The sequence below is a fragment of the Triticum aestivum genome, chromosome 4A (assembly GCF_018294505.1).
Source record: "Triticum aestivum cultivar Chinese Spring chromosome 4A, IWGSC CS RefSeq v2.1, whole genome shotgun sequence".
NCBI lineage: Eukaryota > Viridiplantae > Streptophyta > Magnoliopsida > Poales > Poaceae > Triticum > Triticum aestivum.
In genome coordinates, this window is record NC_057803.1 from 356788640 (window position 1) to 356805950 (window position 17311).

Genomic DNA, 17311 nt, shown 5'->3' on the forward strand with positions numbered 1-17311 from the left:
TTATTAATTTGGTGACAAGTATTTTCAGACGGAGGGAGTACAAACTAATTTGCCAAAGACTTATAACCAAACAAAATACGCCTTATAGGGGATTTCTTTTAAGAATCAAAGTACAAACTCAGACGATCACATACCCATAAATTCACCTGTATGAACATAAACGTACACATTATATCCATATGAGCATCTACGAAAGACCGAGTCCACAGATCTTAAGATTGACAATGACGCAACAAGCACCTCGCTATTAACAAGAACATCATCTCACATTGAAAGAATATAACGCTTTTAAGAGACACAAGCATCAGACCACTTTGATTCTTTCTTTGGCCTCAGGTCCACCGAGGCACATTCCGCAGCGACAACAAACTGAAAGGAGATTGACGGAAGGCCATTGCCTTGTTCATCAATTAAGACTTTAATACATCCTGTCAGATGACACTTACGGAGATATATGTACAAATGAGGCTATCAGGTAAGAGCTACAACTCGAGCATTTACACTTGCAACAACAAGACCTCCATCACCTACAGTTTTTCCATGGAATAGAGACCAGTACGAGAACCAATGGGAGTACAGCATGCAAGATGCAATGCTGCAACACAGGCTCTGTGCAAGCAAAGGCTCGTGGAAGAATATCCTCCTCTCGATTTGAACCAATGCAGCAGCGCAACCAGAAATGGGCTAATATATTGGAATAATTTACCTTGCTACGTACTCCAAAATTTATGTTATCTCATTTTCTTCTTTTAGCTGCAAGGAAGAATCTGATGTATGTAGTGCTGCTCTGGGCAACACCCGTTGGCTACTGGATGCTGCCTTCTGCCCTCTATGTAGTAAGCTAATGGAAGAGGATGCATTGGCACTGGCAGCAGCAGCCACGCTGCTCCTAGCTGCTGGCACATCATGGCTATGCTTGCCTTCATATGTAGTTATCACCGCCGTTGGGTCTTGCGAACATCTTTCGATATGCTTCTTTACATCGCATCCCTGGTACGTGCATTTGTAGTAACTCCTATACAGTGCACAACTAGAGTCAATATGTCATGAATAACTTCAGAAAGAGATCAACAAAAAAGGGGGGATTACTAAACAGTGCAAACTGCTAGCTGGATATCATTTTGACAGCAGCAAACTTGCCCAAAAGAACCATAGCAAAAAAATCAAATCAAATGTTCTGTATATCGCCAAACAAGCAAGTCAAACAGACTATGCCATAAAAATAATTCAACCGAATAAAGGGAACAGGCAGGTAGCATACGCAAGGGATTATTCATTCAATCTCTGACTAATCAGCAGCATGGTTCATTTGATTATTTTCTGTGCTTAAAACTAAACCTTGTGGTTGTCTGTATGTCTAGAAGTCTTATCTGTTTGAAATTTTGAGCTACGACTTAAATCTGTTGCAACTCCGTGCAGAAGCAAAATTGTCCACCCAATCAATAGTACTCCCTCCGTTCCTAAATATTTGTCTTTCTAGAGATTTCAACAAGTGACTATATACGGAGCAAAATGAGTGAATCTACACTCTAAAACATGTCTATATACATCCGTATGTGGTAGTCCATTTGAAATCTCTAAAAGGACAAATATTTAGGAACGGAGGGAGTATTATCAAGTAGTCATGGTTAATCAGAGCTTCATACATGTATGTTTGATAATTCTGACAACAGTATGAGTTCCACTATCTCCAGTAAGTTCATCATTGCCCTCCTAGCTATCACTTGAGAAGGACATTTGCTCACCTCCCAGCCCCTCTGCCGACAACCAGAATGCGCAAGGGACATTTGCTCACCTCCCAACCCCTCTGCCCTTGACAACCAGAATGACGCAAGGGGTGTGGAGGTGAGAAAGATCCAAATGTCCAGGATGAAAGCTTATCAATTTTAAATGAAAGCTAAAATTCACTTTTTCAAACACCATTCTGAAAATTAAGATTCAAGTCCTCCAATGCCAATAAGAAGTTCCAAAAGATCTTATTCCAGTGGAAGGTTTACATATATTCTGTGTCTACAACTAACAAACAGTAGTCTTCTTCATAGTTAGTAATAAATTACATAGAGATGCAGGAAAATGTGGCGTTATCTAGAGTTGGTCCCAATATGGTCCAATGTGCAAGCGGAGACTCAGAGCAGAACGGATAAAGATAGAGGGCAACAGAAGGATTACCTTGGATGAGGATTCCCTTTTACCACTTTCTGCCCGTACTTGCGCCACCGGTAGCCATCATCCAAAAGATCAATTTCACTGGTTGTTTGCACGATGATTCTTTGAGCTGGGGCCGGCACATGCCTGTCCAGTGAAACTAGCATTTATAGATTGAAGCTTCAAAAAATACTACTGACAAAATTGTATTCACTACATGAACCACCTTTTGTTTGCATTCACAATACCAGCATCTCCATTGTCATCACCTGCTTCATCATTGTCCTCCTCTGTATCACTTGAGCCAGACGATTGATCACCTCCGCCTCTCCTCTTAGACACTGAAGGCCCTGTGATGCCATCATTTGATACCTCAACTTTTCCAGAATGATCTTGAGAGCCCGGTTCTGATCGAGTCAAAGCGTCTCTGTTCTCAGGGAAATCATCTTCATTTAGTAAATTGCCACCATCTTTGGACCTCCTTTTTGGTGGACGCTGGTGGTTATGCTGGCCTCTATAAATTATTTGAGTAATCTGTCCATATGCTGAGTGCTCCACTTTCTTCTTAACTGGACAGCTCGCCTGGGTGCATTTATAGTAGCTCCTTGGATATTCTCCACCCTTAACTGCCTTCTGGCCATACTTTCGCCAATTGTACCCATCATCAGCAGGTTTATCCACGGTGAGGGCCGAAGTTTGGAATCCTTGTGAAACCTCATTTGACTTAAGGTTATCATTAACTGTATGCAGTGGCAGAGTTGCTGTCTCCTTCATTGATGTCACATTTGCAGAAGAGTTGATGAACTGTGATGTCAAAGCTGATGTTGTTGCCGATGAGAAAGGGAGTGAGTAATCTGCTTGACTGCCTACAGTATACTGAGAATGGACTGCTTGTGCTGTTACTTGGGCTAACGCTTGCTGATGGGACATTTCAAAATTTGCCTGTAGAAATAAATTATTAACATCTCTTTTTTTTCAAAAAGAAAAGTGGGAAGAACCCCCGGCCTCTACATCAATTGATGCACACAGCTATATATATTATCTATAAGTTCAGACATGAACAGATCTTCATCTGCCGATGTAATATCTAATAAGTAGCGCCAGAAATAAACACAGTGAATGATGTGCAAGAAAACTCAAGACAAAAACACAAAACCTAGCATCATTGCCATTACTTCACATTATTTAAAATACAATAATACAGCATTTGGTCAGAATTACTTGCCATTTTAGCTTCACGAACACACAAGGAGTAAGTTAACACTTAGTTTTTGACATAGTTCTTGCTATTTCTGTACACCATCTGTCTAAAACCACTACAAATAAGCAATCAGTACAGGTATGAAAGGATCTACTACTGACAACCCTAATTACTGAGAAGTAGATAAAAGTGTCTCTGCTTTGTTGAGATGGGTCGGCCCCCTTATATAGTATAGAATACTTGACCGACAAGCCGGTAAATCTATTCAAACTATAATACGATCTCTAAACTTACTGGACCCTTTTCTAACAAAGTTTATTCATCAACTAGGACTCTAATTAAGGTCTCAGACTCCATTTTTTATGGCTGGCCCACATAACATCTCTCCCTTCCTTGAAAAACAGCTTGTCCGCAAGCTGTAGGTTGTCACAATTGCCTCCTAGGGGGCCTTGGGTGCTACCAGTCATCAGACTTGATGAAGAAGAGCCACACACAACGGTGACCCTGAACATATATCTTGCCGCAGTTGAAGCAAAGGCCCCGACGACAACGTTCTTCCAACTCAGCTGGAGTCAGGTGCCGAATCTGCCATGGCGGGATTCACTCTGGAGTGGTTGATGGCAAAACAGATGCTAGTGGTGCTGGCGGGGAAGGTACTGTAGCTGCACTGACAGGAGGACGATTGGACGGGCACAAGGGCCTAGTCCCAGAAGCCTGGTGTAGTAATATTGGAGGAAAATGCCGCTGCTCATAGGCCTTGGGGAAGGAGATGGCCGTGTGGAGGTCAGATGGTCGTTGAAGCTCGACGTCAATGCAAAGATCACCGGGCAGCCTTGCTGTGTACAGAAACCGTTGTTGGGATGGTGTTAATAGCTCATTGTTGCGGCACACGAGCGCTACAAACCTGCTGGTGTAGTCTGCTACCGAGGAAGTGAACGGCAGACATGCCAGCTCGCCCAAGGGATTTGCGCAAAGTGACAGCCCAAACTGAACGTGACAAGCCTCCTTGCTCCCATGTCGGCATGCCAGAATCACGCTCGAGCTGTAAGTACCAAAATTGAGCATCATTGGTGAAATGGTAGGCTGCAGTCTAAACCTTGTCGGCCTCGTCCATGCGCTGTCCACGAAAAAACTGCTCACACATATTAAGCCAACCAACAGGATCGACCAAACCATCCTATGTTGGGAAGTCAAGCTTGTGGAAGCAGGGCACGCCGGAACCTAACCTAAGCCAAGGTGATGGGAGAGGTGGATCCATAGATGGGTTGTGGAGGGGACCACAACCATAACAACATATGAAATCGGTTGGCAGGTGGGGTCATGAAGGCGGCGGCTATTGAATTCATGCTCCAGCCAACTCATCCAAAAGTCCGAACTGATGAAGAGAGGCAGGCAATATATTTGAACACTCTCCCTCACGTCTAGGCTATTTTAGTCCTTAGACGTGCAATCGATGTAGGCCACAGAATCTTTCTTTTTTCATACTGCATTGGCAGGGTCTTGAACTTGAGACCTCTTGGCTCTGATACATATTGAATTCATGCTCCAGCCAACTCATCCAAAAGTCCGAGTTGATGAAGAGGCAGGCAATATATTTCTACAGCGGCAATCTGTTGTTGTTGCTGCTGGTAAATCTGCTGATGGCAGGGCTGCTGCTGGTTGGTGGGCAGCAAAATTGGGTAGGGATTTATGTTAAAGTATTCCTTTTGTCTGTATTTCATGTAATAGGAAACTAGCACAATATCCCACCGAATATTGTTGTATGATTCGGTTGACTACCAAGGCATGTAATCCTATATATTGTGAATACAAGGGCCGTGCCAAGTGTGGCGTGAATCACACAATCCTACTTTGTTTATTGGTATCAGACTACCTACGATCCTCCCTGATCGCCCCGCTTGCTCCCTGCCCCCTCGCAGTGCCGTCCAGCCATGTCCACCACCCCCAACACCAGCTCCTCCCTCGCCTCCTCAACCCTCCCCGCCTCAATGAACTCCACCAACGGCGCCCTGGTCACTGCCGTCATGCTCGCCGCTGCGTCCCCCGCCGCCAACGTCGCGAGTGTCCGCACCCATGTCCATGTGACACTGGACCTCCACGCCTCCAACTCCACCAAGCGGAGGATGCTCATCCGCGTGCTTCTCGGCAAGTACGATCTGCTCTTCCACGTCAACACCGCCACTGCCGAGGCGGACCACACTGCGGACTGGGTTCGGGAGGACTATATTGTCTGCTCGTGGCTCTATGGGTCCATCTCAGACGAGATACTCGACATAATCATGGCGGAGGACCAAACATCGCAAGAAGCTTGGACATTCATCACCAACCTTTTTCTTGATAATCAGATGACCCGCACCGTTTTGAGGCAGAGTTCCGCGGCCTCGTCCAGGGCGAGCTCTCCATCACCGCCTACTGCCACCGTCTGAAGGCACTCTCCGACGCCCTAAGCGACGTTGGCACCCCCATCTCCGACCAGACGCTTGTCCTCAATTGCCTTTGTGGCCTCAATCCACGCTTCTTAGACATCACGACAATTGTCACCATGCAGAACCCCCTTCCCTCGTTTAGCCAGACGAGGTCGTCGTTGACCCTCCGCGAGACCCAGCTTGCAAATTCCGTCGCGATAGGACACCAGACGGCACTCTATGGTGGTGCGCCTCCCCATGGCGCCAGCGGCTCTGCCTCCTCTCGTCACCACCGCGCACCTGACCGTGGCAACGGCACTCAGCACGGCAACGACGGCCCTTGGTATGGCAACACCTCCGGGGGCAGCTCCTCCGGCGGACACCGCAACAGCGGCAACTGGTAGAAGAAGGGCTCCGGCGGCGGGAACGGCGGCGGCGGCCGCTCCAACTCCCACGACGGGAACTTCCAGCGCGGGGTGCCCTCGTTTGTTGGTCCCTGGGTCTGCTTCAATCCCTATACGAGGTAGGCCCAGCAGCTGCTTCAGGCGCCCCCGACAGCGAGGCCCAACGCCGGTGCTAAGCCTCCTCGAGCCGCGACCCCCAGTCCTTCCGCCGGCCCAGGCCTTTACCTCACCCCGCTGCACGGTCAGGCTTTCGGCACCAACACGCCGCCCACTCCTGCCTACGGCGGCACTCCGATGTGGGACTGCTCCACCCTCCTCGCTGCAATAAACAATGCCTCTGACTCCATCGACAGTGGGTTAATGGGTAATGGACTCCAGAGCCACAGCGCACATGGCCTCCGACCCTGGTATGATTCAACATCTCACACACTCTCCCTCCTCCTCTGTTGTCACCGTGGGTAATGGCTCCACCTTGCCCATATCTCACAGTGGACACACCTCTATACCCGCTTCAACTCGTTCTCTTTTCCTTCGTAATGTTTTACTCATTCCTCATATCGTCAAGAATTTACTTTCCATCCGTCGCTTCACCATTGATAATCTCTGTTCTATCGAGTTTGACCCCCTCGGTTTTTCTGTGAAGGATCTTCGCACCAAGGGGGAGGTAGCTCAAGCGTTCAAGGAGAGGGTCATTAAGGAGGGCCCTTGGGAGGAAGGAGGAGATGCGAACAATGTGTGGACGAAGATGGCGACTTGCATTCGTAAGGTGGCCTCGAAGGAGCTTGGAGTGTCCAGGGGAAGGAGAAGCGAAGATAAGGATACCTGGTGGTGGAATGATGATGTCCAGAAGGCGATTAAAGAGAAGAAAGATTGCTTCAAACGCCTATACCTGGATAGGAGTGCAGACAATATAGAGAAGTACAAGATGGCGAAGAAGGCCGCAAAGCGAGCTGTTGGTGAAGCAAGGGGTCGGGCATATGAGGACCTCTACCAACGATTAGGCACGAAGGAAGGTGAAAGGGACATCTATAAGATGGCCAAGATCCGAGAGAGGAAGACGAGGGATATTGGCCAAGTCAAATGCATCAAGGACGGAGCAGGCCAACTCTTGGTGAAGGACGAGGAGATTAAGCATAGATGGCGGGAGTACTTCGACAAGCTGTTCAATGGGGAGAATGAGAGTTCTACCATTGAACTGGACGACTCCTTTGATGAGACCAGCATGCGTTTTGTGCGGCGAATCCAGGAGTCTGAGGTCAAGGAGGCTTTAAAAAGGATGAAAGGAGGCAAGGCAATGGGCCCTGATTGTATCCCCATTGAGGTGTGGAAAGGTCTCAGGGACATAGCGATAGTATGGCTAACCAAGCTTTTCAACCTCATTTTTCGGGCAAACAAGATGCCAGAAGAATGGAGACGGAGTATATTAGTACCAATCTTCAAGAACAAGGGGGATGTTCAGAGTTGTACTAATTATCGTGGAATTAAGCTGATGAGCCATACAATGAAGCTATGGGAGAGAGTCATTGAGCACCGCTTAAGAAGAATGACAAGCGTGACCAAAAATCAGTTTGGTTTCATGCCTGGGAGGTCGACCATGGAAGCCATTTTCTTGGTACGACAACTTATGGAGAGATATAGGGAGCAAAAGAAGGACTTGCATATGGTGTTCATTGACTTGGAGAAGGCCTATGATAAGATACCGCGGAATGTCATGTGGTGGGCCTTGGAGAAACACAAAGTCCCAGCAAAGTACATTACCCTCATCAAGGACATGTACGATAATGTTGTGACAAGTGTTCGAACAAGTGATGTCGACACTGATGACTTCCCGATTAAGATAGGACTGCATCAGGGGTCAGCTTTGAGCCCTTATCTTTTTGCATTGGTGATGGATGAGGTCACAAGGGATATACAAGGAGATATCCCATGGTGTATGCTCTTTGCGGATGATGTGGTGCTAGTTGACGATAGTCGGACGGGGGTAAATAAGAAGTTAGAGTTATGGAGACAAACCTTGGAATCGAAAGGGTTTAGGCTTAGTAGAACTAAAACCGAGTACATGATGTGCGGTTTCAGTACTACTAGGTGTGAGGAGGAGGTTAGCCTTGATGGCCAGGTGGTACCTCAGAAGGACACCTTTCGGTATTTGGGGTCAATGCTGCAGGAGGATGGGGGTATTGATGAAGATGTGAACCATCGAATCAAAGCCGATGGATGAAGTGGCGCCAAGCTTCTGGCATTCTCTGTGACAAGAGAGTGCCACAAAAGCTAAAAGGCAAGTTCTACAGGACGGCGATTCGACCCGCAATGTTGTATGGCGTTGAGTGTTGGCCGACTAAAAGGCGACATGTTCAACAGTTAGGTGTGGCGAAGAGGCGTATGTTGAGATGGATGTGTGGCCACACGAGGAAGGATCGAGTCCGGAATGATGATATACGAGATAGAGTTGGGGTAGCACCAATTGAAGAGAAGCTTGTCCAACATTGTCTGAGATGGTTTGGGCATATTCAGCGCAGGCCTCCAGAAGCTCCGGTGCATAGTGGACGGCTAAAGCGTGCGGAGAATGTCAAGAGAGGGCGGGGTAGACCGAATTTGACATGGGAGGAGTCCGTTAAGAGAGACCTGAAGGATTGGAGTATCACCAAAGAGCTAGCTATGGACAGGGGTGCGTGGAAGCTTGCTATCCATGTGCCAGAGCCATGAGTTGGTTGCGAGATCTTATGGGTTTCACCTCTAGCCTACCCCAACTTGTTTGGGACTAAAGGCTTTGTTGTTGTTGTTGTTGTTGATCTTCGCACCAAGGCCATGATTCTTCGCTGCAATAGTCTCGGCGACCTCTACGTCTTCCCATCATCGGTCATCCACCACCACGCCCATGGACTCCTCTCCACCACCTCCACCGAGCTTTGGCACCGTCGCTTAGGTCATCCGGGACGCGACTCTATGTCCCAACTTCATAAGAACTCCTTGCATGTAATAAGGCAACCTCGCATATTTGTCATGCTTGTCAACTTGGCAAACACGTGCGCTTGCCGTTCACTAGGTCTACCTCAAATAAGCGTCGAACCATTTAAGTTGATCCATTGTGATCTTTGGACTTCTCCAATTTTGAGTAATTCCAGTTTCAAGTACTATCTTGTTATTGTTGACGATTTTTCTCATTTTATGTGGACCTTTCCTCTCCAGAGAAAGTCCGACACCGCGCCTATTCTTCTTAACTTTGTTGCCTACACTCACACACAATTTTCACGTCCTCTTGTAGACATGCAAGCCGACAACGGGACCGAGTTTATCAACTCCACAACCACCTCCTTCTCTACTCATGGTATTCACCTCCGTTTTTCGTGCCCCTACACATCCGCCCAAAACGGCAAGGCCAAACATGCCATCTGCACGATCAACGACGTCACTCGCACTCTCCTCTTCCAGTCCTCCATGCCGCCCACCTACTGGGCGAAGGCTCTCGCCACAGCAACATACCTTGTCAGTATACACCCCTCACAATACATTGGTTTTTCAATTCCCTACGTTCGTCTCTATGTCACAAAACCAAATTATGCCACTCTCCATGTCTTTGGTTGCCTCTGCTATCCCAACCAATCCGCTACGGCCAAGCATAACTCGCTCCTCAGTCCACTGCTTGCGTCTTCCTAGGATACCCGTCCAATCACAAGGGTTATTGTTGCCTAGATATCTCTACACGTGGTCATTATCTCTCGCCATGTCACCTTCGACAAGACTGTCTTTCCATTCTCCTACTCAACTGATTGCCCCACCAACCCCCTGGTCGTGCTTGATTTCCTGCTGGACATGGCCGCCACGCAACACACCATCAAACCTTAATCTACCCAACATGCATACGCATGCCACACCCCCCAACTCACCCACCCGAACCCCACCAGCGTCATCCCCGCCGGCCCGAACCCACTCCCAACCAGCCCACACCCCGTCGCCTGGCTCTTCTGCGCCCTCCCCGCCCAGCCACCCGCCTGGCTTTCCCACGCACCCGTAACCCGCCATGCACGGCTCCCCATCCACCCCTACGTCGGACCAATCCAGCGTCTCTCCTGGGTCGCTGACTCTCTCCTCGCCCGCGACCACGCATGCAGTTCCGCCTGGCCCGATGCCCTCCCCTTCCTCAGTGTCCACGGACTCCTCCCCGACGGTCGTGGTTCACCAGCCGCCATCCCCGTCCAATACCCACACCATGGTCACTCGTGCTAAGCGTGGCCTCTTCCAGCCCGTCGACCTCTTAATCTCTCGGTTACTCACTCCACTCCCTCTACTATTCCAAAAACATACCGGGGTGCACTCCATGACCCACACTGGCGTCGTACTATGACCGAGGAATTTGATGCTCTTGTCACTAACAGGACATGGTCTCTTGTTCCACGTCCTCCTCATGCTCATGTTGTTTCAAGGAAGTGGATATTCAAACGCAAGTTCCACTCGGATGGCAGCCTTGCCTGGTATAAGGCTCGATGGGTGGTACAAGGCTATTCCCAACAACAGGGCATTGATTTCGATGAGACATTCAGCCCCATTGTCAAGCCTGCCACGATTCGCATCATCCCCAGCCTTGCGGTCTCTCGGTCGTGGTTGATCCAGCAGCTCGACATCAAGAATGCCTTCATGGCAATCTTGACAAGGTCTGCTGCCAGCAGCATCCCGGTTTTGTTGACGCTCGCTCCCGGACTATGTGTGTCGCCTACACAAGTCTCTCTACAGTCTTAAGCAGGCTTCGCACGCTTGGTACCAGCGATTCGCTCTCTTTGCACATCGGCTTGGCTTCGTCGCCGCCAAGTCGGGTGTATCCCTCTTCATCTACAGGCACAGCACCGATCTTGCTTATCACTATTGTATGTGGACGACATTGTCCTCACTACCTCGACGGATCTACTTTTACGTCACCTGACACAGCAGCTCACCCAAAGTTCGCCATGACAGACCTCGGTGCCTTGTCATTCTTCCTTGGCATGTCCATCACTCAGGCATCCTTGGGCATGGTCCTCCCTCAGCGACAGTATGCGTTGGAGCTACTTCACCGCGCTGGCATGGTTGATTGTAACCCCTTTGCCACTCTCATCGACACTAAGTGCAAGCTTTCAGCTCAAGATGGTCCTCTTCTCTTTGATCCCACCAAGTATCAGAGCTACGCCGGTGCCTTACAGTATTTGACGCTCACGCGACCGGATATCTCACATGCCGTTCATCAGGCATGTTTATACATGCATTCTGCATTGAGTGATGCACACAACCTTTTTATTAATTATTGTCATCGAAGGTCAAACAAGATCAACTTACATAACATGTCACATATGGCTGCACAAAAAGCAAAGAAAAAGTGGTTGACATAGTAACTTAGCAAGTGCCAAGTGGGCAATGAAAAAATACGATTGCTCAAAAAGCAAAGAAAAAGGCTATATGGATCGATTGCCATAGTAACTTAGCAAGTGCCAAGTGGGCAAATGAAGAAATAGATGCTGAATCGACTCTTCATTGCCACGGAAGCAACACTTGGTGCATCCCGCTAATTTGTTTTTCAAGTATCTTTGGTCAGGATGACCTGCTGGTCAAGGACTCAAGGTACTAGATAAATATTTTAATTTTTCAATTTGTTATATGAAGTCTAGTGGAGTCCCTAGCTAGTACTCACAATTGATAATCTGGATCAGCTGCATTTCCAAAAAACTGAGCTTCATACACTTTGATGTAGCTATCCTTTCTTATTGTCTAGACTGGGCTGGTAAAAGTGGGCTAATGTGTCTATGCTTTGTCGCTGCCGTGTATTCATACTACTCCCTTCCTTCCAAATTACTTGTCATGGTTTAAGTTCAAATTTGAACTAAAACCACGACGAGTAATTTGGAACGGAGGGACTATATCACAATCACGTTATATCACTGTAGTTCTTTCTCCATTAAACAGTCACCAGAAGACATGGATGCTGCAAAATGAGTTCAGTATAAATTATGAAAATGTTATTGATTGTCACAGAATTGATTCTATTAGGGTTACCATCATTGAGTTAATATTCTGTAAATCAGTAGACGGTAAGGGAGCAACCAGCTTCCGGTTTTATATTTACATGGAAATGGGTGCCTATGGAACCTTTACGAAGATCATCCCATTCAGTTATACTAGAAAGTACAACAAAAGTACATACCCATTCTTAAGAGCTTATTTCTTACATGCAAAAGGTTGATTTGCGATACAGCATGGTAAGAAATACATGCTTGGAGCTATTTACACTAGCAAAGAAGGAAATGGTTTGGACTATTCTTTAGTAATTTGCAGGTTTGCACTTATTGACAGGGTTATGCAGCCACTGAAGTGGGTTCTTAAGTCTTAACCCCTTAAGAAGCCAAGTCAAACAATTTCTTTGCCGGCACTTCAAAATATTTTTTTGTAGCATTGGGTGTGATTTATGCACTAATAATTTGACACTGGATTCTTGCGAACACAAGTAAACAGCAGGGTGATTGTCTTAGTCCATGGACAACTGGTGCTGCTTAGCATTTATGGAAATTTGGTGTATGAGTGCATTACAATGCGTGACAAAAATCGGGGATTGATACTCCTTTGAAAAATACTCAATGAAAGAAACACAATGCCCTGCATATTCTGAAAAAGGATGACAAACTCTTTTTTGATGCTATGGACCATCAAAATGTTTGGAAAATGGCGCAAATGTATGGCACATGTATATTACTGAATAACCCTAGGAAAATTATCCCTTTGTCCTTGTGCATTACTTGAGTGGATATAGGTTCATTTACAAGGCAAACCGCATGGGTGGCCCGATCTTCATGAATTGGAGGTCGACTGCATTGAACACGAAGAACAACGGAGGAACATTCAAGAGAACACTCACAAGGACTCACTACAACGAATTTACTCAAAACACATGACAAGTACGATACACTGCAAGATCCAAACAACAACGAAGGAAAAGATAACTAGGGTAGCTCTTCCAAATCTCTAGGGGAGATGGGAGATAGTTCTTCCTAAGGATATGGAGGTCTTGTAATCTGAAGGAACTTTCTCCTGTAAAAAATCTTGTAATCCAATGGATTCTTCTCCGGTAAGAGGTCTTAATGTCCAAGGGAGAGGGTATATTGAGCAAAGTTCTCAAGATTTAGTTTCTACTTTGCTAACCCTAGATATAAGAGGAGTACATGTATTTATAGTCCAGGCGCAGAGAGAACTACCGGACAGTCTGGTCGGGTAGGACTGCACAATCTGGTGGTGCAACTCTTCAGAGGTCTCAGCGTTGGACTAGAGAGGCTTGTTTCGTGAGACCAGACAATCTGGTGGCGGAAGTCGGCGTGTCTGATTGCAGATGCCAATGTTGACCGAACAGTCTCGTCGTCCGGACAAGACAGTGGTTGGTCGGACCAGATAGTCTGGTTGACTGTCTGGTCGCTCCAGAGGGATGAGGCCGTGGGGCCATCGCTCACTCGACTGTCCGGTCAGCCGACCGGACTATCCGGTAGTGCAAAATTTGCACTGATTTGCTTCTTTCTCTTCTTCTTTGAGCCTCTGCTCCTTGCTTGGGATTTGGACATCCTTCCTTGTTTCTCTTGGGTCCATGTATTCGTACGCAAGCGTACATAGCATGCATGAGCTGTCGTCAATATATTCAGAACCCATGCCTCATCCAAATTCATAAGGAACTCAAGTAGGAGAGATGTCACCTCGGTTTGAATGGCGCATGCATGAGCTGTTGTCATCGATTCACTAGGAGCTTGTGGGGTTGATGATGGGTTCATGGTGATGCTCATGGGATACTCCACATCAGGTTCTTTATGCCCTACACTCATGACTTTTGTTTTGCATTCTCTGTATCTTTGGGTGTTCAAACCCGGTTTCCTCAAACCGTCCAGAACACAATATAGTGGAGGGATGAATCCATACACGCCAAACCAACAAATTTATCTTTGTGCCTAGAATACCATACTTAACTTTGTAATTATATTCCTTGTCGATGTTGTAAAAGAGATTGAATTTTTGACTTTTTTTGTTTGGGTTTTGTTAGCTAACGTGTTAGTCGTGTGTTAGTGGGCCTTGTATATGGCTAGTTTTCAGGCCTTGCGTTGAGTTCTTTCTGTTGAGCCGTGTATGTATATAAACTGTGTAACCTCCAGATAATGAGAAACGAGTTGCACAACCTCTCTCTCTCTCTCTCTCTCTCTACTCGATCCGGCTCCAACAGGTTTTCAAGTACTTGCTGTTTTTTAATGCAACATTTTCTCCAAATAGCCTGTTATGGGCAGTCCATCAAACGTGTAATCTTATGACTAATTAGAGTCCTAGTTGAGTAAGCAACTTTGTTAGGAAAGAGTCCAGCTAGTTTAGAGACCGTGTCAGTGTTTGAATAGATTTACCGTTTTGTTTGTCAAGTCTTGTGTAGTATATAAAAGGGCCGACCCCTCAACTTTTCAGTAATTAGGGTTATTTCAGTAGTAGATCCTTCTAATTTGGTATTAGAGCCAAAGAAATCAAGATCAAGGTTGTGGAGCATATGAAGGTCGTCATGAAGCAATTGGAGACCTTCACATGCCAACGAAGGGCGGACCAGGCGCTCCTCACCGGGCTGGTGCAGTGCTGCTTGTGCAACGGCTGCCGACCATGCCCCTGCCACCCGATTTTGCGGCTGTAGTTGCCGCCTATGACGCCACCTCCACATCCCAGGCCCTCCTCCCCAGCAAAGACGTGCCAGTGCTTCCCCTCTCCAACAGCACCCCCGCCCCCCTCTCCAGCAAGGGAATCGCCATAAGCGCGGCTGACAAACCTCTACCCGCTGGGCAGATTGCCCTCACCACCCCCTCGCTTTCCTGGCTTACATCGCCTGCCTGTCGTCGCTACACAACCATGTGCCGATTATTGCCAACCACCACTAGGCGTGATCCCCATTTTACCACCTCCAGCCATCTCCTTACAAGCCACAGCTGCCCCTAACATCAATCTAGGCCACTTCGCACCCCCACCTTACAGCTCAAAGCCCATTGTAAATAGAAACAAAGTAGGATTGTGTGATTCACGCCACACTTGGGGCAGCCCTTGTGTTCACAATATATAGGATTACATGCCTTGGTAATCAAGGTGAATCAAAGCAAATCCTCAACCGAATCATACAACAATATTTGGTGGGATATTGTGCTAGTTTCCTATTACATGAAATACAGACAAAAGGAATACGTTAACACCCCCCCCCCCCCCCTTAGCTTGTGCGTCGCACGGAAGCAAGCATAAGCTAGAGCGAAACTCAGAGAAGAGTTGTGAGGGCAATCCTTTTGTCATAATGTCAGCGTACTGATGCGAGGATGGCACATGAAGGACCCAGACCTCACCAAGCGACACCTTCTCTCGGACGAAGTGGATATCAATCTCAATGTGCTTGGTACGACGATGCTGGACCGGATTAGAGGCCATTTAGACAGTACTAAACGTTGTCACAGAAGACAACTGTCGTAGACGTCAGAGGTGATGGAGCTCCCCAAGGAGCTGACGGATCCAACAACACTCAACAACAACATGAGCAACCGCGCGATACTCCGCCTCGGCACTGGAGCGAGACACAGTGATTTGTCATTTAGACGACCAAGAGACAAGGTTGCCACCAAGATAGATGCAGTAGCCAGACGTAGATCGTTAGGTGTCAGGGCACCCAGCACAATCGACGTCAGAGTATGTTGTAAGTGCTGCGGAGGAGGAGCTCGAGAGGTGAAAGTTGAGGTCGGGGGTGCCCTTGATGTACCGGAGAATGCGCTTAACCAAGTGCATATGAGGCTCTCTGGGCGCAAGGTCAAGGGAGTCCCCCTCTTTTCGAAGAAAAATTAGACTTCATAACACATTTTCCACAACACAATTGCTAAGGGTCTAGAGCAATCCATCACATCCTGCATGAGTGCACAACTAAACACTGAGTTACAGCACTCTTACCCCTCCTTGATGGTTCTACGCCCCAATCTCGTCACTACTACCCAGTCCAGGCACTATCATTGTACTACTATCTAGTAAAAAGTACGCAGTACGAGTTGAAAGTAGCAGGATAGTATCTGCAACTTTAACAAACTAGCACTCTTAACGCACGAGCTGGAAACCTAAGCAACGGCAAGCACTGGTGCAGGAGCAAGTATAGTAAGGCTGGAGGAGTTACCGTAGGGGAGAAGAGCGAAGGGGGGCCGAGGAGAGCGGTGGGGCTGAGCCCCGGTGGCACGGCGAACGGTGAGGGAGGGGAAGGGGGTGCGGCTGGGGAGCCCATGGCGCCGGCAAGGAGCTGGGTGAAGGAGCCGTGGAAGGCCGAGGAGGGCATATCCGGGAAGAGCGCGGCGGCGAGGGTGAACGGGCCGGGGCTGGTCTCGGCGAAGGAGGCGGCGGTGGCGCCAGAGGCGAAGAAGGATTCGACGGCGGAGCGCGGGGGCAGCGAGAGCGCGGGGCGCGGAGGAGTGCAGCGCGCGCCCTCGCCGCCGCCGGCAGAGGCCTCGTGTGCCGCCATGAGGAAGGAGAGATGGTGGGGGGAGCACTTGCGGAGGGGTCTTTTTGCGGCGTTTGTGGGGAACCAAAGATACGGCGAGTCCACGGCTTTAGGGGAGACGCCTCTTTTCAGAAAGGAACGACCTCTTGATCGTCTCTCTTTTTTTTAGTTTTTTTTTTTTTTTTTGCAATACAACCTCTTTTTTTAGACAGAACAACACTTTTCGCGAATAGAGAGCATCATTGCATTGATACGGGAGAGCAAATAACTAGCCTTAATCATTTGGCTCTATATAGCCCAAAAGCAAACCCCCTTCTTGACCGCGTTGATAAGGGTGAAAAATGATGGCGTGATCTTTTCAGAGATGATGGCGTTGTGGTGTCGCCAAATGGATCATGCAGTGAGCGCGGCGATAAAGGGACGTAGGGGTGTTGGGGTAGCGTCAATGGTCAAAGTCCACCTGTCGAAGAAGTCTAAGGATCGGTCCGACGGGGTAACTTGAGGGCAGTGCCATGAGAGGATTTCCTGCCGAACCACTCTAGCAAAGACGCAGCCAGTGTCTCATGTTCCTACGAATAAAGAACGCAGGCTGGCTCGTGGGGTAGGCCTCGGCGGGCCAGGCGATCGGCGGACCAACACCAGTTTAGGGATGCCAACCAAAGAAAGAACTTTACCG

The 17311-nt window shown here is 48.0% G+C and overlaps 1 protein-coding gene across 2 annotated transcripts; it reads right to left on the reverse strand.

The window, feature by feature from the left end:
• Nucleotides 1-247: 247 nt before the first annotated feature.
• Nucleotides 248-16734, reverse strand: LOC100192156 (probable WRKY transcription factor 4). 2 transcript variants are annotated; one of them, XM_044507802.1, is made up of 5 exons: nt 16318-16734; nt 2372-3087; nt 2170-2292; nt 1796-1876; nt 248-1015 (listed from the first exon to the last, which is right to left on the reverse strand). In XM_044507802.1, the coding sequence occupies exons 1-5, from the start codon at nt 16654-16656 to the stop codon at nt 727-729; spliced, it is 1548 nt and encodes a 515-aa protein (XP_044363737.1). In that variant the 5' UTR covers nt 16657-16734; the 3' UTR covers nt 248-726. The 2 variants fall into 2 exon arrangements, with proteins under 2 accessions (XP_044363737.1, XP_044363736.1); XM_044507801.1 differs by lacking the exon at nt 1796-1876 and having other exon boundaries at nt 16318-16733.
• Nucleotides 16735-17311: the final 577 nt, after the last annotated feature.

What these genes read in the sequence shown, in the direction of transcription:
- LOC100192156 (XM_044507802.1), bottom strand. Translation starts at nt 16,656, where the DNA reads ATGGCGGCACACGAGGCCTCTGCCGGCGGCGGCGAGGGCGCGCGCTGC. An exon ending in CTTCGCTCTTCTCCCCTACG is followed by an intron (nt 3,088 to 16,317) that starts GTAACTCCTCCA and finishes TTATTTCTACAG; the next exon opens with GCAAATTTTGAAATGTCCCA. An exon ending in ATTGTGAATGCAAACAAAAG is followed by an intron (nt 2,293 to 2,371) that starts GTGGTTCATGTA and finishes TTCACTGGACAG; the next exon opens with GCATGTGCCGGCCCCAGCTC.